A 23,991-nucleotide genomic window follows, 5' to 3' on the forward strand; every position below is an offset into this window, starting at 1 on the left:
AATGTTAAAAATTATTTCTCTTATTCCATCTTAATATTGAGAATCAAAAATAAATAACCCACTTGTAGGTAAAATTCACATGAAAGCAAGGGCTTAGATTTGGCTTGAACATTGAACATGGGGAGAGGGGAGGTTGTAGCATGAAGCATTTCTACATGTTTCCATTGATCATGGGGGGTGGGGTTGTAGGCTACTTGCTTGTTGTGATTATTGGGGGAGGGGGGTGCTAAGTGGGGGGTTATGTTCACATTTCAGTGAAATTTGGGATATTGCATAAAAACAGTGCTGGATGGAAACACCAAGATGCAAATAAAATCTCCAAAACGTGCATGAAAAAATATGCTCGTGTGATGTGGAAAAAAAATTACTTCGAAATGTGCATAAACTAGGATGGAGACACATTTCCTTAATACATTCCCAAGTATTGTTTGGAATGCGTCTCAAACCACTTCCAGAGTTGGTTTGAGAGAGCATTACACTTGGTCTTTTCAAGATCCGATCAGCATACATGATGTATGTGACCAAGTGTAAATACCCCCTAAGCTTCTGTGCATGGTTACATTTACAATCATACTCTAAAGACTTGAATATGTAAGATTATTTAGTGAAATTCACATGCATATGTGTTAAATATCTATGTGTGACTCTCCTGTTCTACCCGCTCCGTTCGGGACTAGAGCCAGCGTCTCCGGCATGGGAGGCGGGTGCTCTAACAAGGAGGCTAAAGGCTACAGCCCCTAGCGTCAGTCGCTAGTGCACCTTTTGAGGGCAGGAGAGTGAGATTTACACACTGCACAGCTATCTACCAACTGGCTCCTGTTACATATATATATATATATATATATATATATATGTTTTCACTTTTATTCTGTAAACCTCAAACCCTTACAAGCTTTGAAGCTTCAGTGTCGAACGTCACATCACTATTTATTCCTCTTAACTCGTTCTCTAGCTGTCTCTTTTTTCCTCCTTGTGGTATGGTTAAATTAAGTCTCCTACCTCGTCTGTTGGTTTTTGGCCGTTTTATTTTTTTTTATAAATTTGGGGCTACATTATTTATTTTTTTGGCTCTTCTCACTATTATATCTATTTTTATGATCTGTGAGAGAAGTATTTATAAAGCATCCATAGCATTGCGTTATCCAGCTCAATCAGTATTTTCTCTCTTCTCACCAGGAGATGGCGGCATTGTTTGCAACTACGGGTTTTTGGTCTCAGGTGAACTTGTCACTCGTGTTTTGATAATGGATTTCTTTACCAAACTGTCATTTAGACCATCCTCCAAGAGAATTCTGTTTCACACCGAACACGTTTTTGCGTCCATCTGAACTGTTTTACAATTGTTTTCCTGTATAAATGCGCTAGACTGACGCCTTTGACCGTTGCGCCGCGTTTTTATAACGCGCCTGGAGACGCCTACGTTCGTAAGACTGACTGACCAGTTTTAAATAAAAACAATAGAAATAAAAAAAAGATATAACTCCAAATTATTGATGTTACTATGATATCATCGTGTTATTATTTATTCTGAAATTCATAATAACAATCCAAGGCATAATTACCTCAAATATACTATACTTAGAACGTATTCTATTGGTATATGACAGAAACCCCTCCTATGTGGGCGGTGCTTTGACAGCAAAAGAAAGTGTTTGTGCGGAACAAGTGAGTTTGGAGAGATATTTCTTTGAACTCAGTGGATCTGTGAGTGTACTGAACTTACATTTGGACAGTACCGCTGATATGGAGCCCAGACAACAGGGTGAGCTTCCTCTCAGATCACTTTCATGTCTTATTTTCTGAGGGAGAAAACGTATGCATAGAAATATCTTTAAATATCTATGTCAATATAATTTTATTCTGTAACCATCAAATAACTTGAACAGATTTCAGTTAAATGGGGGAAGTATGTTGGATGCTACTGATGTTATTTTTTAATTTGGTATATTAATAGATTTGAAAATATCATAAGATCAACTTTATTCTAGCCCATTTGGACTTAATTGTAACGTGATGCATCAACTTTAGTCAGGGACATGTGATCAAGTTTTCCAGGGATCTGTTGCCAAAACATGTAAACAAACGTGGGACTAAATTAGGGACTCAAGCTCTTGAAGGTGCGTTTATCTGGAGAACCATGTGACCTTTTCATACCCCACGTGACTGTCTTGAGCTAAATAATTGAAATCTTGTGACCAGATATTTTTTGGTGTTAGTGTCAGTACAGTGACTGGTGTTTTACTAGACACATTTAAATAAATACATTGGTGTAAATTATAGTATTAATTGAAAGTAATAAGTGAATTGTAAATAAAATATCAATGTAGCTCTGCACAGATATTTAATATAATATAGGAATACAGAACAGTAAAGTGTTGTACAGTAACATGTGTTGTTTGCAACTTTATATAATTGTAAATTACACAAACTTAAGTAATTTATTATTTAACATTTACATTTATTATTTGTATTGCACAAACCAAAGGACGCTTCAAACAGTTGTATGACGAGATAAAAAGTGTAGTATAATATAGCACAGTATTGGATTGTATAGTATAGTATTTTAAACCAATACTATATGTGAACATTACAAGTGTAGTCAACGCAGCTTTGTACTCATTGTGTGACTGTGAATTTAACCTTCTTCTTTGTTTGTTATGCAAACCATACTTCACAGAGCTGTACTCTAGCGTACTGACTTCCGAAGCAGTAGACTGGGGTAAGAGCTCGCTGTGTAATGTATTGAGAGTGAATGTGACAATTCTAGATCTTTCATCTCCACCTCTACACTGATGAGTTGTGAGTTTGTTTAGCCATTCAGAAGTATTTTACATAGGTGACTTCTAGATGAAAATAGACAGCCATGTCTTCACATGGATTGACCTCAGCTTTAAAGCCTTTAGCACATTTAAAACTTTTAGATATTTAAAAATGGTTACTGGTTATTTGATGTGCAGACCCAGGGCCGGCCCATCCTACAAGCGAAACGGGCTGCCGCCTAAGGCACAGGCGTGCTGGGGGGGAAGCATGTAAAAATCTGCTTATCATGTTTGCAGTGGTTCTATGGATGTTTTAAAGTTCTGAATATGTTCCATCCCAGTTTCGTACATATTTTACGAGCTGGCTATTTCGTATGATTTTGTATGAGTTTGTTCATATAAATTTGTACGATTTCATCACGTGCAAATGCCCAGATGTCTAATGTGGAAGCGTTACCCAAACCCCTTATCTTAACCTAACTGATCAGTAGAGTGTGTAAGCATGATAGGAAGCTGTTGTGTGTGACAGAAGCAAATTATTTGTCGCGTATTAGATGGAAACGATGTCCAGTGACGTCATTGGTTGTAGGAGTGCAGTCATACGATATCATATGAATAAGACAAATTTAGAAAACTCATATGAATCCTTACGATTTGGCCGTGAGAGTGCATAGTAATTTTCACAACGAGGGTCCCATTTTCATGATTTCGCCTAGGGCCCTACAAAGCCACGGGCCGGCCCTGTGCAGACCCTTTGCCAAAGACTTTTAACAAATACATTTAATTTAAGGACAGCTTGAATGAGACAATAGAAACATAAGTTTGGTGTGATTTTCTGTGTATTTGTGAATGATCTTTGGTCCTGTATATTATGAGGATTTTACGTAATTTTTCAATGTCGCATGCAGACTGGTTATTACATAGATGATGGCATGTGTCTCTGAGATGTGATTGCACTTTTGTAAGATGTGGTACTCTTATCTTACATGGTGTGAACAAATCAGCTCATGTAATGTTCTCATTCTTTTTTTGCTAAACGACAGAAGAGGGAGGAACCCTCCATGCAGGTAGGTCTTGGAAACATCTAATTCCATATGAATGATCATTGCTGCTGAGGTTTAAAAACAACCCTGTCTTTTCCACACTTTGCATGGTCACCATCTGTAATTTCCTGCCAGACACTAAATACTTTGCCCTTCTGTCTCTATGCAACAGTCAACCGGAATTAAATTCAGTCAGATTTAAGGAGAAATCCATCAGATTACTCTAGCAAGGCCAGAAATTATGAAATGCTCCTTTGAAAGCATGCCCTTAAAATTCTGAATACATTAGGCCTAGTAGTTTTTACATTAAATAAAATGAGTTATTTTGTTTCACAAAAGCAAGATATGTATAGTTAATCACTGAACATTACTTTATGGCTTTGTTCAGACATACAGCAAAAATCAAATTTGTCAAATTGATCTCACTTTAAATTTGGCAAAATTTGGTTGAAAATTATTCTGTGAAAATTGGTAGGTGTTTTACAATATTGGAAGTGTTGTTGAATGATTGGGCATGTGGGAGTTCCAGTTTATATGTGAAATGTAGGGGAGTTAAAAACTACCAATTTTCATAATCGACTAGTCGGTCGGTTGTTTAAAAGACTAGTAGATGTTAAGGATAGTAATGTATAATTAGACTCCTTTATGGTCGTGTGACCCCTATCAGACACATTTTAGAGAATATATGGATGCTAAGCAGCACAGCACTATAACAAACAAATATTTAATTAATAATTATTTTATATTTTATTGATATTTAATAAAAAAAAATAGGCTATTTAACTATAACATCTTATTGCACAAAACTATAAGAAAATAAATAAGAACGGCTCAAAACTTCATATGCGCATCGTGAACACAGAATGACACGCTTCAATGTAAACAGGAACTTGAGGGTGTCGGGGCATTCCTCTCTGCGCATTCAAAAGCGCAGAACTGCGAAACAAAATTCTTGTTCGAGATGAGCAAAATATGTGCAACACCAACAACAGATGATAACTTCGAGCTGCATGCCAGTTAGAAATGTGTCTGAATGAGGTCCGACTTGCTCTGATGTCATGCTGGCATATGCTGAATGACTAAAGGGATGATGGGAAATGACTTGCTGATGACACAGCTTAATGATCAGTGGCTGAAACATCATGGTTGTTTAAGCCAATGATCATCTTCTAAAATATTTGATCTCTAATATCATGTTTAATGTGTATAAATTATATGTGAATAACACTCGTTATAATATTACTGAAATATCTAAAATCTGTGTCTTTATTGAACTAAAAATTTAGGGAAAGATATGCCTTATGGGGGAAATTAAATAACTGGTACATTGAGTGTCTTTTTCATCATACTCTTCTTCATTTTAAAGCAACAGAATTTAAATGATATCCACTTTATCAGCAAAAGTACATGGACGTGAATCCTGTGATATCTGCCTTTTGATCTCGAAGGTGTGTGATCCACCATGAGAAGTGAGAACTGTCTGACTTCACAGCATGTATTTCACTCTTCACCTTACTGCAGCTGCCTACTCTCGTCTACTTTCAAGGCGAGGCATTTGGCATCTCGAACAAGCCTGATGATTCAATCAAATGATGCATGTAGACATCTAGTTAACAAAATGTTAACTACAACTATTTATTAAAGCAGTGTCAGACAGAATCAGCAAAAGACTTTAATCTCTCCAAAGCAACACAAAAATACTTGAACATTACTCACAGCAGAGAATTTCATGTTCGACAGTGATCATCGTGTTTTTGATGCTGCGCTTTGATGGCTGTAACAGCAGCGGTGCATTAATGGATCATGTAATGGATCATAAGTGCATCATGCAAAAACACTCTCCAAGAAGTTCTCTCAATTATTTTGAGAATTGCACCATGAAAACCACCACCACTAAAAATAGTTTGTTGTTGACCCCACTAATCGACTAGACAACTAGTTGATTAATCGAGCACCATAGCACATCCCAAGTAAAATGTCCACAGAGTGGCACCACAAGCTTGTTATAAAGGAAGTTGCATTTTAAGTTTTAATAAGAATGCATATTTTATTGAACATAGGCCCAAACCCAACCTAACTGTCAGTGGAGTAAAAATCTTGGAAAATACGATGTAAAAAATACAAATCTGAATTGCTCTCGTCATTGATTATGTGAATGCAATTAATTCCTGGTAATTAATCTCTGAGGCTGTTTGCTCAACACACCATCAATCACACCACAAGGTTAACAAATATTCCAGGGAACCCAAACAGTCGGTAGCAACATGTCGAGTTCCAATTTTATTATGTTGAATTTGTATGTGTATCCAACAAAATTCAGTGAATTGATTGTTGTGTGAACAGCCACATTAAAACCCAATTCAAACCACATCTATATGGTTACGACTGTAACATCATACAGTACAAACAAATCTGATTTACAGTACTTGTAAAATGACAGTGCGGAGAGTCAATCCTAAAGATGATTTGAAAAACAAATTAGAATTGCGTGCAGTGTGAACAAAACCGGTGTTTGTTATATATAGATTAACCCGAGACTTTAACTGTTTATTTGAGATTGAAAAGATTAAGTTGCCACCTGCTCCTACAATTATTTTTTTTGTTTTTCTCATCTCTTGTATGGGCTGGATTCTTATCTTTTATTATGTGATCAAAAACTGTAATTTTGTTGATTTAATAGTCACAATGTCCTCCTCCTCAAATTGAATTATTTCTCTGAAGACAATGAAGTGATTCTTTGTGAGTCTTGTTGTATCGTCAAGAAGGAAAATTAGGACATTGGGAAAGCTGGACTGAAGAGTAGCTCATAGTCCAGTGAGCTTGAAGAAGCTGAACTGTCGGGCACACTGCCCTAAAGGGGCACTTAGCTGCTCAGATGACAAACTGAATGGTGTGACATGGCTCTGACTCTCTTACCAAGACAGCAGAACGTGATAAAGATGATCTCTGACAGAGTAACAGAGACAGAGCAATAGAGCAATATGACAGAGATAGAGCAATAATGTTCTTCAATAAAATATACTTTTGAGGTTTTGTCTTCTTGGTCAAAATGGTTAAGCGGCCTGCCTAGGGTTCGAATACCACTTCTGACAAGCAACACCGTGCTCATGGGTTTGATTCCCATGGAACACACATACTAATAAAATAGATGTCTTGGCTGCACTGTAAGTTGCTTTGGATAAAAGTGTCTGCCAAAAGCATAAATGGTAACAAATAAAATCTTCTGCTCACACAGTCAAAACCAGCAGATAAAAACAGACAAGGTGGGTGATCAACTAGATCAATCCATTCAAACTTTGATTGGAACTTCATTAACTAGCTCAACCAGTAGGTTTTCCAAGGTTGTATTCCAGTTCTAACTAAGTTCATTAGGATGGTCTGAGCATCATGTGGTCAAGCTCGTCAACCAGTTTGAGTCTTGAAATAGGATTTACCAGCTCAACCAGGTCCCGAATAGCTTAGCCAAGATGTTCTACCAGCTCCAATTAGGTTAACCAGGATGGTCTGAGCACCATGTTGTCAAGCTCATCAACAAGTTCAAGCTGTCTTGAAATATGGTTAACCAGCTCAACCAGGTCCCCAGTAGCTTTTTATAGGTGTCTACCAACTCCAACTAGGTTAACCAGGATGGTCTGAGCTTCATGTGGTAGTTCAAGCTGTCTTTGAAACATGGTTAACTAGCTCAACCAGGTCCACAGATGCGTTTCCAAGGTTGTATGCCAGTTCCATCTAGGTTAACCAGGATGATCTGAGCTTCATGTGGTAAAGCTGGTGAACCAGTTCAAGCTCAACCAGGATCCCAATAGTTTAGCCAAGGTCTACCATCTCCAACTAGGTTAACCAAGATTGTCCACCTGGTTGACCTCAGCTTCATCAGCTATTAGTCCTGCTGATTAACCACCTAAATCAGCTTGTACCAGCTAATGACCAGCTCAAGACCAATGGGGGTTTAGTTGAATATTTCAGCAACATAGCATTATCATTTCATATGGCCTTAATTTACATTTTAGATGTCCCAACATTTCATCATGTGGTGTTAAATTAACTCTTTTCCCGGTAATAAACCTTCAACAATGTTGACACAGAGTCTGTAGACAGTACAAAGTCAATGGAGAGCAAAGGGTATTATTTTACATATTTAAGATGAAGATGATCCTCCATACTTCTTATTCAAGCCACAGACCCTTAAATAGATTTAGGGAATCAGATTCATGGGATAATTTGGAGGTTTATGCAACGCATCAGGAAAGTTGCTTAGCAACCTTAACAAAGGGGCTGTGGAACTGTGAGATAACCTTTTCTTTTGTGCTAAACCAACCCTCAGTTTTAACTATACAACTATACATATGCATTGAACATGTGTTCATGATATTAGATTGAGCAAAGTCAGTAATTTTAACATCTTTGAAAAATATAATAATAATAATAATAATATATATTATTGTGTGTTTTAACTTATTGACCATCTTACTTTAGATTAAAGCAGGTATTATCTTCTGTACAAGCCATTGCATGTGGTATAACCACTATATATACATATAATGTATATGGTTGTAACTATTGAATCCAGATCTTATTCCTGAGAACTTAAGTGTGCACAGACAGCTCTGCTCGGCTTTTCTGCCCACTGATTTCATTAGTTACTGAAAGTGTATCACAGGTTTCTAATCAGGTTATGATATAATGAATGACCAGCCCTCCAAGATGAGTTTCCCTTTGGACAAAAACAACCTCTAACATTTACTTAGATTACTGAAGCCATGTTAAGGGATTAGTGTTATTTTAATCATGAGTGTTGTTGACTTAAACTTTCCAGTTTTATGCTTTTGAAGCACATTTTAAGACTGATAATGTGAAATACAAAGTCATGTGAGGGTTTTGTGGCTTTTAGTCCATGTCTATTCTTTTAAGGCCATCACTAGCATATCCCCCAAAAAGTTGACAATATTAACTTTTAGCAGATTTACATTTACAATTAAAATGTACAGTTACTCATCAAAATCAAAATTGTTGAGAATGTCCCTCCCCTCAATACTACCTGTCTTCAAAGAGCAAAAGCAAGTAGCAAATGGTTAACAGCTGTGATGTGAACTAAAAGCTATTATCTATAAAAAAAAAAAAGACAGAGGCTATTTGCACTAAGTATAGATGCTATTTACTCTAGTGCAAATTGCGACAGATGCTCTTACACCCCTGTTTAAATGCTAACGTACGGTATAATGGCATATATATATATAATTATAATATATAATATAATATAATTGTTATTGTTTATTTGGAGTCCCACAGAAACCCTACCCCAACCCCTAACTTACAAAAAATTAACAATGGTTTTACTATAGTAACCATAGTATCACCATTGTATTTTTCTAGTAACATCATAGTAACCACAAAATTAAACATGATTACTATTAACTACTATTAACAATATGATACTGTAGTAACACCATTAGTACATCAGAACTATGTAGTTTCCACCAAAACATATGGTTATAACAATATTACTATAGTAAAACCATGGTTAATTGTATCCAGATCAAATCCTCTCAGCTCTCCAACCTTCACTTTGACCAAATCACTGAGAGGAATCTCTTAAATATATTACTATAAGTTGTATTATAGGAAGTATTAAGAGTAGAGACATGGGAAATAGTATGTCAAGGGGTTGGAATTCAAACCTAGATCTCCAGCATGACAACACATACAGACACCATCATTACACCTAGAACTACTACAGCTGCACATGGGGGTGCAGTTTGCATAAAATATGTTTCCACCAGACTATTGGAGTGCAAATAGTTACTTAGTTATCCAATCTCTTAATCCACTAAATGTCTAACCTATTAACCAGTTTAATGTCTCTTCCCCTTCGTGAAAAATTCTAATATATTCCCGCCTTCATTTGATCAGCAATTGACCCCAAATAAATGTTAATAAATTGAGTATGCTCTGAGCAGTGGTGGGCGGAGTTAGTGTAAATAGCCTGTGCCAACAAGATGGGCTATTTGCACTTAGTGTAAATAGACACTCCGTAAAAAAATATGGGACCAGCACTTCACTTTACCCTCTTAATGGTGTCTTTAAAATGCTAAAAATGATACTGATGAGTGATTTTACACACTGAAAATAAATTGTGATGAAGTTAAAATAGCAGACAAGATTAAGGACTACTACTTCTTCACTGAATATGTTAGTTTAATCTTGAACTTGAAAATATGATGTAAATTCTACATTTGTACTTAAATTCAAACATTTTACTTAACATTTAGAAGCTGGTGTTCCCAGCATGCACTAGGCTTGAATAATAATGAGCTTGCATGGTTTCACTGTTTGCAAGGATATTTATACCATTTGTAGAGTTGATTTTGCTTTTATGTTTGGTAACTTCTTGTTTTGTGAAGTCTGTGTTTCATCTTCTACTCAAAATCACTTGTTCATGTTTTTTAAACTCTTTGTTACCGTCATCGTGTCTTGCACACCTAGTGTTAAGTCCTGTATCTTATTTGTATACCCTGTAATGCAAGGTGATGTCAAATGTACTACCTAGCATTGTCTTAAACATTCCTGCGGAAGGCTTCTATGTCATGTAGTACATGATTAAAATTATTTATAAGGAAAATTTAAAATGTGAAATATTCCTGTAACATGTTAGTTAAAATTTTACTGAATGTGCATTAGATTTGTGAGTAAAGTTTCTGTATTTATTGAAATATTCAAGTTAAATTTACTCACTTTAATAAATTTTATGTCATGAAGTTAAATCGATTTTCCTTAATGTTATACCATTAACCTAAAGAAATTAAGTAAATCTTACTAGTAATTTTTTCTCAGGGAAACTGGGATTTTGGGGAACTGGGTTGAGGTTTCAGTCACAGGCGTGGTAATCAAACCATAATCCTAATTTCACTTCCTCTTGCTTTACTAGTGTTCAAATCTTCTCATGTATAATGTAACACTGGAGTTTAGGTCAACATTGCCCTCTGTACATTGCTTTTCATCGAAATCAGCCCAATGTTGCCTTAAAACATGCAGTAACAAAGTAAGTTACTGGTTGAAAAAGAGATTCCATGTCAAGGCTTCAAGATTACCAAGAATGTTTGTTAATCAATTGTCCAGTTTGTTAGAAACTATAATGTGGTTCATTGTTAGGCACTTTAATGTAGTTCATTTTTAGGCACTATACTTGTTGATCAAGCTGCCTATAGTTTGGAAGGGTTTGGTTCACAGGCACTGTAGTCTCTTTGCCTTCTTTAGATACAACCGATCATTAAATGTGCACACATACACCTTTTCCAAGGGTGAGGCAACATAATTACATAGAGAAGATGATGGTTAAACCTAGTTTAGAAGGCTTTACTGCTCTTGTCACACTGACTGCCTGTCTTCTTACAAATTTACAAATAAATGAAAACATAAATGTGTGTGGTTTATGTCCTCTAAAATATTTTAATGAAACATATTTGAATTTTAAATACACAAATTATTTTAGAAGTGGTATTGTTACATTACTGCAATGAGAAATTAAGAAATGGGTTTGTAATGGTTCTTAACCACATCTTAGTGGATTGATAATGTATGCTCATAAACTTCAGACATTTTAAAGGGATAGTTTACCCAATAATGAAAGTAATGTCATCATTAACTCACCCTCATGTTGTTGCAAACTTGTATGGCATTCCATTAAACACACAAGGAGATATTCAACAGTATGATAATCTCAGTCACCATTCACTTTCATTACATCTTTTTTTTTTTTCTCCATAAAATGAAAGTGAATGGAGGCTGGCTTTGGAACACCATGAGGTTGGAATAATAACTTTTATTGTTCATCTAGTTTTGTAACCATTTCTGCCCAGGTTTATTGGACAAAGAACCTCTAAAGGAAGTGGACGAGGATATGGTGTCAGAGGTGGATCTCAACAACACTATCACAGAAGAGGAGCGAGAGGAAATGCAGATTGAACTGGCTAAGGTACTAATGAAATATGGTGATAGTCTTTAATCTATAGACCAGGACAATGGGTTGCAGGAACAGCAAGGACTGGCTGATCTTTAGAAACAATGGTTGCCATTCACTAATAATTGCATACTAGCTTAGTTTAACTTAGTTTTCACAAGTTAAATTTATGACAATAGATAAATTCTACATCCATTCAACATCCTAATGTTGATGAATCTGAATTATTCTAAATGAGTCAGTGCAAGCCTGTATTTACTAATTAGCATAATACGTGCATAATAATACTTTTTGAGTTGGGTCAAAAATTTATCCTAAACTGTGCAAACTTATTAATGAATCATGTTTTTTATGTAAAATCATCTGTACACAGGTTTTACACACAAATACGTACAGACACATAGTAGTAAATGAGATCCAATGCACTGCAGTTAGTGAGCTCAAAGGCCACAAGGCTCAAGCAAGAACAGTCTTGCATGCTATGTAAATCCTGGCAGACATTTTTTTGCATGTTATGACTCATCACTGTGCAAAGTGAAAATGTGCCGCTGTTACAAGATATATAATTAAAAACCCTTAAAAATGTCATTTGTTTAACCTTATGTAGTCAAGTTGATTCAGTCGCACTGAATAATATTTTTTACTTTAATTAAACCAGTTCATTTGTATGTCACCACATGAAGTTAATTTTTAGGTTATTTGACAATTTTTTTACAGTTAGAATGGCTATGCACTGTAGTCCGATCTATTAACATTTTACTGCAATTGACTGCTTTGTTGCTGCAGAAATGGTTTGCATTATCTCATCCATCCAGTTCATCCACTCATGATTGAAAAGCATGTGACCAGAGCTTGTTCTATATGCCGTTTATCCTTGGGCTACTTTATCCTAACAAATCTTTACGGTCTACTGGGCCATGTAAGGCCAACATTAACTGTGACACAGTTTGTGTTAGTATGAAAGAGAAAAGCTAAAAACAGTGGACAGTTCATACTAGAACTGCATTATTGTTGTTCAATAGCAATTCATTGTGAGTTTTCTGATAAAAGGCAGCTGTAAACAAATCTGAAGAATAGTACATGATGTTCTCAGCTTCCAACCTTATTTACTCATATTTCTTATGTCAGTTAGAGGAGGAAATCGTTACTTTAAAGCAAGTCCTCGCCTCCAAAGAGAAGCGCCACTTGGAGTTGAAACAGAACCTGGGGATCACACCATTGAGTGAACTACGACAGAACTTCAGCAAAAGCTGGTACGATATGCAGACTAGCACAGCGTAAGTAGTCACCTGTGACTGATGTCATATTTCATTCAGACTTTTTGTATCTTTCAACAGTGACACTAAAGGTTTAACAGACATCAGGCCTGTTTTCAAAGTCTTATATGTCTCAGGTCCCTCCTTTAATGTAAGTCTATGGGATATTTCCACCCCTTTCTGTCAATGTACTTTTAGGTTATGGCCATCACAGTGTTATTTACTGCTTCAGTGTATTTTTGTATAAGCAATCTGTTGTGGTTGACCCTATGACTCCTCAGGTCAGGCTGTCTTACTTTTTTTTTTTTGTCATTTTAATACACAGAATGTGAATATAGTCATGGAAGAAAGGTGTTTTTTATGCAAAGCATAAAATACCACAATCAAGTGTCCCTTATACCATCAGAAGAACTACTAAACATTAAAGTTATTAGTATAACAACAATACAAGGGTATGCTTATATGATGATGGCCTTAGTCTCTCTGTCCTTTCTTTGTGTTTATATTACCATGTTCCTCTGGTTATTCAATTACTATACAGTGATATGGTAACTAGCATCTCAAATGAATAGCCCTTCTCATGTCGCAGTTGCCATGGCGAGGAACTTGCTGGCTAAGAGGACCAAACCGATCAGGTAGCGTTTACTGACTGATACAGATGATTCCCATATCAGCCTCAGTTTCTCCACAAAAACAAGCACATACTCTTATCAATTGACTAGATTTAGACCACCTGGACTGATCTTTGACCAATTGTAGACTTTGATGGTCCCTTCCCATTTTATTGTGCATTTAGTGAACTGGGACATCTTGAATGTACGTTTCTGAATTTCACTGTTAACCATGATTTGGATTACATTTGCAAGATTTGCCCGGGACAGAGTATGAGATCTCAGGTTATATACAGCTGATTGGTTTAGATTTATGTTAATTCAGCATGTGTCTTTAAATGTATGAAGGGGCTCTTAAAAACAAGAGCCCTGAGAATATAGATGAACCTAGATGGAAAAGGAGTCGAAAATCAGAGCTTTCTTGCCATCCTTTTTGTAGTGTATCAGATAGTATCAGTCAGAGAAATAAAGGAATTATTTAAGCATTTTTTAATTATTATTTTTACACAAATTATTCAACTCTCTGATCACCATTCACTTTCATTGTATGGAAAGAGCAGACAGGATATTTTACCTGTGTTGGGAAGTATCTAAAGTAGTGATGCTGCTAATACATTTTTCAGCAGGACAGCGTGACTGTAGCTCTGCTATTTTCACAATAGTGTAACATTCTAAGTAACACACTACAGTTTGCAATGAGTAGCACTGTAGCGTCACAAAATGCTATGTTGTAACATTGTATTGCGAATGCAATTCTAAACCTTCCTCCCTCTATCTCGTATGTAGTGCTGGGAAATCCAAGTTATTTAGGTTAATCGTTCTTTTGGACAGTTTATAAATTGACTAGTTAAAATGAATGGCTCACTTTTTTTTTGGCATTGGAAATTCCAATTCATTTTAGTGAGACTGTTTGTGCGGCTCACGTAAATAAACTAGTTCACATAAATGATTCACTAATTCACTTCAGCTTACACAGCCTTAAAGGGATACTTGTGTGACTTAATTATCTTAATTTTTAAAATACAAAAAAATATATATTTTTTTGAAAAGTTGCACTCAAAATTCATATGTTTAAAAAAGATTAATAGGGCATTTGACCCCCCAGTTTGAAAGGTCATGACACTTCTGGTATTTGTAGGCTTGTCAAAATGATTACATAATTGCCTTTTCATGATTATTTGCTCTAATGGCGTGTGTGTGTGTGTGTGTGTGTGTGTGTGTGTGTGTGTGTGTGTGTGTGTGTGCGCGCGTGTATTTATCACTTTGTGGGGACCAAATGTCCCCATAAGGATAGTAAAACCCGAAATTTTTGACCTTGTGGGGACATTTTGTCGGTCCCCATGAGGAAAACAGCTTATAAATCATACTAAATGATGTTTTTTGAAAATGTAAAAATGCAGAAAGTTTTCTGTGAGGGTTAGGTTTAGGGGTAGGGTTAGGTTTAGGGGATAGAATATAAAGTTTGTACAGTATAAAAACCATTATGTCTATGGAAAGTCCCCATAAAACATGGAAACACAACTGTGTGTGTGTGTGTGTATATATAAATGTTTTTTTTTTTTTTTAATCATCCCAAGGTGTCAGTCAAGTCTTCTTTTGTTTGCTATAAACTGATCTATGGTTTGAATCAATAGCATTATGACCATAGTGTTCCCTTTGAATGTTTTCTCATTGTATTTTCTGAAATAAAGCTTGCATATCTTCCTGTTTTATATGAAATCACAGAAAAAGTGAAGTGAAGTACTTCCTGCTACATATAAAAAAGGCACTGTATTGTTTCAGAAAATGTGCTTTGTTTGGTTCACAAAATGTCCTGGTTTGTGAACTGTCACGTCAGTATTTAAATGTGGTGTTCATTGCATTCTTTTTGCAACTACAGATTTAGACAAATCATAAATATGGCTGTTTAAATGCATGGCACCTGTGATGAGGCTGTATCATCATCTTTTATTTTTTTACTGTTCTGACAGATACAAAAAGACCTCTGAGACTCTGAACACGGCAGGGCAGAGAACATCTGCAGCCTTCAGCAACCTGGGCACTGTCATCAGCAGGAGGTTTGGAGACATGAGGTATGATGTCACTCCCCCCTGCTGTCCAATGCTTTTCACCTCTACACTTTTAGAAACACCATAATACACACTCAGTGAATGCTGGATTTGAAGTGGTCCTGAGTGTTGGAAGGCTTTACCTTGGATAGGCCGTTTGAGAGGGCATGTTTGTATTACGCAAGCCTCAGTTTAAGCAGCTTTCAGTGTGCCAGATTGGGAGCAAGTCCAGCTGGCATTGAAATAAGTACTTGTGGTAGCATGAAGAATTCACCTGCTCATCTTGACTGGCCCCTTGATGTTTTAGATTAAATAACTTTCATAGTGATTAATTTGTTGGTCATTCAATGGGCATTTTCCTGAACAAATGGTAATGCTTTACAAATGCCAAGCATGTACATAGCAAAAATATTTTTTAATCAGTAATTTTGTCTTGTTTTCCATTCAAATGATCTAAGCATTATCATTATTATTTATCTAATTCATTGCATGATGTTCTGTTTTTCATCTCCTGCTTTTGCTTTAGCAAAGTACTGTTGTTTTTACTGTTATATTGGACCATTATGTTGATCCTTATTTTGCTTCAGCATGTTTGGCCTTCAGATACTGTATCCCAGGAGGTATGTGTGTGTGGTTGCCAGTGTATGAGACTGTCTCTCTGCATGTGTGTATTGTGTTTCTCTTCTTAACATTTGCAGTGGACATCCAATAAGCAAGTGTAGTGTTGCATGATCATTTGATCTTACGTAAAGCAGCAGAAAACATGATTATAGTTCAATCAAATCACTCTGTGCCATGATTGAAGATGATCACACTGGTAAGATATGGTACAAATTTAACTAGCAATTATTTCTGCTTCCAAGGAGTCTGATGTCAATGGATGCTGCAAAAAGAATGGCAAAATGGCCAATAAGAAATGAATCTGATTGTCCTAATCTTGTACTGTTAGGTTTAATATAATTCTGACGTTATTACTCTGATTTTAAAAGTACTGGCAAAATAGTCTTTCTTAAAGGGATAGTAAACACATAAATCTCATAAATGACTCACCCTCACACCATCTCAAACTCATATGATTTTCTTTCTTCTGTGGAACACAAACTAATTCCAGAAACTTTTTCCAGAAAAGTCAATTGGGTCCAAAACCTTCAATCAAAAAGGGCATAAAGGCAGCATAAAAGTAATCCATATAGCCTTGTTTATAGTGAATAAGGACTTTTAAAATAAATTCTCACTCAAATCGATCATATCTCTTCAGAAGACATGGATAAAACCACTCGAGTCGTATTAATTTATTTTATGCTGCCTTTATATCATTTTTGAAGCTTGAAAGCTTTGGACACATTGACTTACATTGTATGGACAAAAACAGTTCATACATCCTTCAAAATATCTTAATTTGTGTTCCGCAGAAGAAATTAAGTCATACGAGTTTGAGATGGCATTAGGGTGAGTAAATGAGAAAATTATAATATTGGGTGAACTATCCCTTTAACTGCATGCATTTTCTTTGCCCTCAAAATATGTTTTCTGTCTCGTATAACCAACATATTATGTCATATAGCCTATATTCTGTCAGCAAAAAATATTCACCATGCTCTTTCCTTATCTCCTAATGCACACCAAAGGTCACATTCTGTTGGGTAAAATATTATATACATTTATACAGGAAAAAGTTTAGACATAGTTGCTTTGTTTTAGCATCTGCATGATATTGCATCTGCATGAGAACAGTGACTGTGCTGTAACTAAATCTGACTTAAAGACTGGACTCAGAACATAGTGTTTCCAAAATCAATCAATATGGGCATGAAGGGGAACTTCTTTATCTGAGTAGGCAGCTATAGTATGAATATTTCACTACAACTTCAGTCTATGTAAATCTACAGTAATTAGACCACTTTTACTATAACATTTATTGAGTTCACCTATATTACGCAAAGGCTGTAGATGTCAAATCCAGAGCATGGCGTAGTAAACACTTTTGATGTGATTAATAAGACTCAAACATGATTTTAGCAAGTAACACAAGAATACGTTTACAGGTAAAACTTAAAATGTACTGCTGTTCTACTAATTTTGTACCTACTTTTAATTTAGTACATCTATCTTTAGATTTGAAATGGTAATATATGTATAAAACTGCAGTAAAATCAGGTTTTATTTGTGTTATTAGCAGTGTTGCACTTTAGCCAATTACAAGTAATTTAAAAGCCCAAGTCACAATTACAACATTTACCTGACTCTAGCATTAATAAAACATAATTACACTAATGTTGATTTTTACTAGATTGCAGTTTCAGCATGTGTTGCTTCATTAACTGTTTATGTTGTGACCAATAAGGCTTGTAATGCTTTGTTTTGATCTATAGGTTATGTATAAAACAGTAGAACCTACTTCCCCCACATTGGAAAAGCTTCTGTTTTCAGGAAATTGCTTTAGTGCTTACCAATCTGGTTGTACTACATTGAAAACAAGTGCCAATGGGCAAACGCCATATAATCTTTCTCTACAGTTGCCCTATTTGTATGCGGTTTTGTGCAGCTAGTGTATGTGCAGGAGTGCATGTGCATGCTTGTTTTATCAGTAGGATAGACAGAATAATTTCACAACCTGGTAATAATTAGTACTATTCATTTACATGTTTTCGTTTGCAATGTGTTTGTTTGTCCATGATAATGATTCAGCCTCTCTGTTGCTTGGCCATGCTTTCATCGGACAGCTATTCTATGCACCATTCAATGAGTATGCCTGCAATGAGGTAAATGTGTATGTGAGAGTATTAAATTGCTTGCTTTGCATTTATGTTTTTATTGCATTAAATTATTTTGCACAGAACTTTTCCTAAATTGTTCATAGTGGGTTTTTAAGATACAAATAAAATGAATGTGACATTCTCACATTCCTAATAGTACGCAGTAGTTTGAGTCTTTGTTTTCATATTTCTAAACAGCCATGGTTGTGTTGCATAAGATAACTATAAAGAATGTTAGACCTGGCATGCACCATCTTGCATGCATCTTCTTCATTACATTATAACAAAGCCCACCAAAGACATTAGGACCTTTATTGAATTGAGCAAATCTGTAATTGCCTAATTAGTTACAGTGTGCCATATAATACTATACTGTCTTTATTTTATCAGGAACTCAACTAGTTTCAAGTCCTTCGAGGAGAAAGTTGAAAGCACAGTTTCTAACATCAAGGTAAGCCTGATTTGTAATTACGTTATTGGCAAAGTTTTCAGCCAAAGAGTAGCTTAGTTCCCCCTCTTATACTCTTTTTGTAAATCATTGATCATTTGGGAATTATTGGGAGCTTTGTAACTTCAGTGTGCTTAATGTCAACACTAGCCAGTGGCGTGAATGTTTTCAACACTGCACTGTTTGTGTTCTGAGCAGTCAAAGGTTGGAAGTACGGGAGGTGCAGGCAGTTTTGAAGAGGTCTTGTCATCAGCTGCCAACGCCAGTGCCCAGGACACCCCTACAAACCTCATAACTGAAAGCAGCGAGCGCACATGCTAAGAGTATTGACGCAGTATACCAGATTACACATGGAACACTGATGCCCTCTAGAGGTCTGGAGACCACAGTGCGAGGTGAAAGTGCTAAAATGGCACTAGGGGTCCAAAATAGGGTAATGCATGCCTTTCAGATGTTACATTTGTGTGCTGAAATATTTATCCAAAATATTTCATAACTATTGAATGGAAAGAAAACAATCAAGTGGAGCACATTTATCTATAACTCTTGGTCAAAACATGTATATTTATTCAAGAAGGCTGCATTTAACAAAGCAAATATTAATGTCCTGCTATACCTTTGTCATTAATTTATACTAACTCAACATTGTGTGACTGTAACAAACCTTAAGACATTTCCAGGAGAAAAAATAATTACTGTTTATCCAAAAGATCCTGAGAGAGGCACTTGAGAATGTTTAACAAAAACTGATGTCAGACCTACTATTTAAATATTTTTTATTTCATTTATTTGTTAATTGTCTTATTCTTACTGTTTACCCCACAACTAGAGCATACATATGCTGATTATTTAGGTTTTATGTTTCTCAGTGATGGCTTTAAATTTATATTGTTATGATGTATTGGCAATAATAATTGTCAATGGCCAAAAATGTATAGCATTACTTTTATTCTGTTTTGTCTTTTCTTTATAAATATTATAAACCTTTGGACCCACTTAATGGATTTAACTTTGACATTGAGGTCAGTTGTTCTTTTAAATAACATGTTTTTAACTAACTTCAAGTACTCAGTGTTGAACTTGACCTGTTGTTGGCATAACTTTTGCCATTAAACTATTTTTGCAAAGTCACCAAGTCCTGGACCATTAGTCCTGAAATGAAGGTGAACTGGCCCATAATCACGAAACCATAACATTAACTTTACTGTGCCTTTGTGCTTATTGGGAGTAGTCTTTCAAAAATGTTCATAAAATAGATGTCACTAAAAGTGTATGGGTTTCTTTAAGAGATTTGAACATTTCTGTAGTTCCTGCTTGGAATAGTTAACCCCAAAATTGAAATTCTCTCATCAATCAATCACCCTCATGCCATCCCAGATGTGTAAGGTTTTTAGAAGAATATTTCAACTCTGTAGGTCCTTTTATTGCAAGTGAATGGTGGCCAGAACTTTGAAGGTCCAAAAAGCACATAAAGGCAGCATAAAGGTAATCCATATGATTCCAGTGGTTAAATCCATGTCTTCAGAAGCAATATTATTACTATTATGGATTACTTTGATTCTGCCTTTATGTGATTTTTGGAGTTTCAAAGGTCCTACAGAGCTGAGATTTTCTTTAAATATTTACATTTGTGTTCAGCAGAAGAAAGAAAGTAATACACATCTGGGATGGCATGAAATTGTGTAAATGATGAGAGAATTTTCAATCTAATCCCCGGGAACTACTTGGTGATGGTCAGGAAGTTTATTACATTTCTGTTTGAGTACTTAAACTGAAAATCTGTGTGCCCCTGTTCTTTCATAGCCTGCTACTCCACCAAGTCTATTAAAAGCTACAAATTATTGGCAAACAGATACAATTAATGACTTCAATATGAGTGCATGCAATTGTGCTCATCACCAAAATGCAGAGAGAGTATTCAGTGGGCATAGTTAAGCATGAATTCTTGAAGGCAGTGCAATGCTGATCAACATACTGTGAGCAAAAGACAACACACTGTTTTATATTCCAATTTAGTTTTAATAAAAATTGCATTTTATCAATAAAATGACAACTGTGAGGACTCAATATATGGTCAAAAACAAATCATGTCAAGTAGAACACTCAAACAAACAAGACCGCACATCCACCGACCATGCTTCTATACACTGAACTTAGATAATAATTAAAGATATTAAAAAATACAGCATATCTTGAAAAAGTAAACACATTTGTATGCAGATGTGTAGAGGTAGCTTCATTACTTAACAGACAATGAGGTCATGAGGGAGTTGTTGGGGTTTTTTCTGCATCATTTTTTCCTTTGGTAGCTAAGTGGCGAGCCCTCTCCTCATTCAAACTCTTGACCAGACCCAATACTTCCGGGTGATGGAACCTGCCTGTGATTAAAGGGAAAAATACACTAGTGTTTTATGGCAGTCAAAAGTGGATGTTGTGAAAGTGTATTGTTTTACTGGTTTCAGCTAGAATGTAGAATAGAATTCAGCTATCAAACATGAAAAGCTTTGATGTCACTGACACCATAGGATTTTGTAACTGAACTCGATGCACCAGTTAGAATATTTGGGATAGAGAATGAGATTTGAAAGTTGTAGCGGATATACAGTGTATAATGACCTAATTTTTGGTCTCACACATATCTATCTTATGTCATATGAAGAGCTGGAATATAGCACTCAAGTTGTATTGACTGCTTTTATGGTCTTTTTGGAGCTTGACAGCTGCGGTCCCTATAAACTGCCAATGTATGGAAAAAAACCTGGTGAAGATTCTTCAAAAATTCTTCTGTGTTCACCAAAAATGACAGTATAGGTTTGGTATGATATGGCGAAGAGTAAATCATTACATCATTTTCATTTCTAGGTGAACTGAGTTAATAATGTAAATTGTACTTCACTATTTTGTAGTAATCCATAAAACTTGAGTGGTTAAATCCATATCTTCAGAAGCGATATGATTGGTGTGGGTGAGAAACAGATAAATATTTAAGTCAATTTTTCCTAGAAATTCTTTTCCCTGTCCAGTAGGTGGTGATCAGCACAAAGAATGAATCTCCAAAAACAAAAGAAGAAAGTTATAGTGGAAATTGACACAGCAAGGAGAATTTATATTATGTATATATATATATATATATATATATATATATATATATATATATATATATATATGAGACTACAATATGAATCTGTTTCTCACCCACACCTATCAAATCACTTCTGAAGACATGGATTTAATAACAGGAGTCATATGGATTACTTTTATGCTGACCTATGTGATTTTTGGAGCTTAAAATTTTTGGCACCCATTCAATTGCATTGTATGGACCAAAAGAGCTGAGAATTTATTTAAAAAATCTTAATTTGTAATTTGCTGAAGAAAGAAAGCCATACACATGTGGGATGGCATGAGGGTGAGTAAATGACGAGATAATTTCATTATCGAGTGAACTATCCCTTTAACATGTAAAAGTCCCATAAATCTGGATTTGAATAATTTATTTGGCAATAACGTGTTGTCTGACAACAGAATTTGTTACACAGTTAGATAGTGAGCTTGTATAAGTCTATGTATTGGTGATCAAACCTTCAGTGGAGGTGAAGAACTCCTGCAGTCTTCCAGGCGTTCCCTCTAACTCCTCATACTCATGAGCTTGTATTATCATTTCCAGCTGGTCTAATTCCTTCACTAGTTTGGCCTCAGGACTGGACTGTGTCTCATACTCCTGCAAGTGATGCAAACCAGTTTACTGTGCTCAGTTTTTATGCCAAACACCACAAATATTAAATAAACTTGGTACAGTTGTGTTGTTTTGTTTTGGATCATTAACTCACCTCCCATAAATTATAAATCTCTTCACGCAAGCCATCTTCTAACAGTCCAGTGATGTGCACCATTGCTTCCTGAGAGAAGGATGCTTAATGTTAATGTTTTCAAACAAACACAGAATTATTTAAAATTAAAAATGAAACCGTTACAACCACCACACCTCTTCTCGTCTGTGTTTCTCTGCTTTACTAACGTTGTCTGCTGGAGCAATGTCTCCCACAATACACTCAGCCAAATCATGAACTAAAGCCAGCTTCATACATCTGGAACAAAAACAGCTAGTAAATTCTGTGACTATATCAAAATTAAATTCACTTTAGGACTGTATCTCAATGAACTTGCAAACTTCCATTTTGTTTATATAAAATGCAACGACCTCGCAATATATGCAAAATATATATATAATAATAATTAAGCCACTCGTACCGTTCTTTGTTGACACTGTGATCCTGTATGGTTAAGGCCATCATTGACATTCTGTACATATGATCAGACACACTCTCAGGCTTTTTTACATTTCTGTACACCCATCCTGTTCGCGGTACGCGCTGTAACAAAGGCAAACGTTATTATTAGGTAAAGGCAAACATTAATAATAATAACAATAATAATAAGGGTTTCGTTCACTTTTAGCTGTCCGACAAGTTTCATGAATTGTAACATGTTGTCCATTCCGCTCATCCAGACTAAAAGACGCCGACGTCAGCGACCCGGTAGTAAAAACGTGTATTGCCTGTTGTGATGACAGGCAGAATCCTCCAGATGGCGACAGAATACAAGGAAGCTACACTGGTCAAGCAACTGTCTGTGAGTACTTCCAAAATTGTTCTAAAAACGAATGATAAAGTAGGAGAACATCCCTAAATTTATAAACAGAAAAAATATGCTTATTTTTTTAAATTAATATACTTTATTATTTTTTGTTTATATGCAAAATACAACAGTCGATGCAAAAAATGTGTTCTTTATTAAGGCGTTTAAAATGCTTCTCATTGGTGTGCCGTAGTTTAGTTGTGAAGTTTTCGAGTAGTAGCCTACGTATGTTATATGTAATATGTTATAATAATGGCCACTCTTTTGAGTCGGTTCTTTTAGACAAACGAGTTCGCAAACTATCTGAGTCGGTTCGCGGTTCACTCTGAATCATTCGGACAACTCCCTTGCATACTGATTTGTATGGAGTTGTTTCTTTTCACCCACACAGTCAAACAGTGAAGTAATACTTTAGAGAATTCTGAGAAAAATGAGCACTGGATGAATGAACTGGAATCAATGAAGCCACACCGTA

General features: G+C 35.7%; 2 protein-coding genes across 5 annotated transcripts; one reads left to right on the top strand and one right to left on the bottom strand.

Annotated features, from left to right (window-relative positions):
• Positions 1–1,637: 1,637 nt before the first annotated feature.
• Positions 1,638–20,878, top strand: tpd52l1 (tpd52 like 1). Of its 4 annotated transcripts, XM_052096004.1 has the most exons (10): positions 1,688–1,762; positions 2,678–2,719; positions 3,803–3,826; positions 11,659–11,774; positions 12,888–13,036; positions 15,597–15,698; positions 17,303–17,317; positions 18,398–18,436; positions 18,821–18,881; positions 19,077–19,221. In XM_052096004.1, the coding sequence occupies exons 1-10, from the start codon at positions 1,744–1,746 to the stop codon at positions 19,197–19,199; spliced, it is 690 nt and encodes a 229-aa protein (XP_051951964.1). In that variant the 5' UTR covers positions 1,688–1,743; the 3' UTR covers positions 19,200–19,221. The 4 variants fall into 4 exon arrangements, with proteins under 4 accessions (XP_051951967.1, XP_051951968.1, XP_051951964.1 ...); XM_052096007.1 differs by lacking the exons at positions 2,678–2,719; positions 3,803–3,826 and having other exon boundaries at positions 1,638–1,762; positions 19,077–20,878; XM_052096005.1 differs by lacking the exons at positions 17,303–17,317; positions 18,398–18,436 and having other exon boundaries at positions 19,077–20,876.
• Positions 20,879–21,107: 229 nt separating this feature from the next.
• On the bottom strand, positions 21,108–23,438 carry hddc2 (HD domain containing 2). The gene is made up of 6 exons (XM_052096010.1): positions 23,331–23,438; positions 23,130–23,251; positions 22,864–22,966; positions 22,709–22,777; positions 22,461–22,599; positions 21,108–21,256 (listed from the first exon to the last, which is right to left on the bottom strand). Exons 1-6 carry the CDS (start codon positions 23,382–23,384, stop codon positions 21,138–21,140), a joined length of 606 nt encoding a protein of 201 aa, XP_051951970.1. The 5' UTR covers positions 23,385–23,438; the 3' UTR covers positions 21,108–21,137.
• Between the last annotated feature and the right edge of the window lie 553 nt (positions 23,439–23,991).

This window comes from Xyrauchen texanus, chromosome 28 (assembly GCF_025860055.1).
Source record: "Xyrauchen texanus isolate HMW12.3.18 chromosome 28, RBS_HiC_50CHRs, whole genome shotgun sequence".
NCBI lineage: Eukaryota > Metazoa > Chordata > Actinopteri > Cypriniformes > Catostomidae > Xyrauchen > Xyrauchen texanus.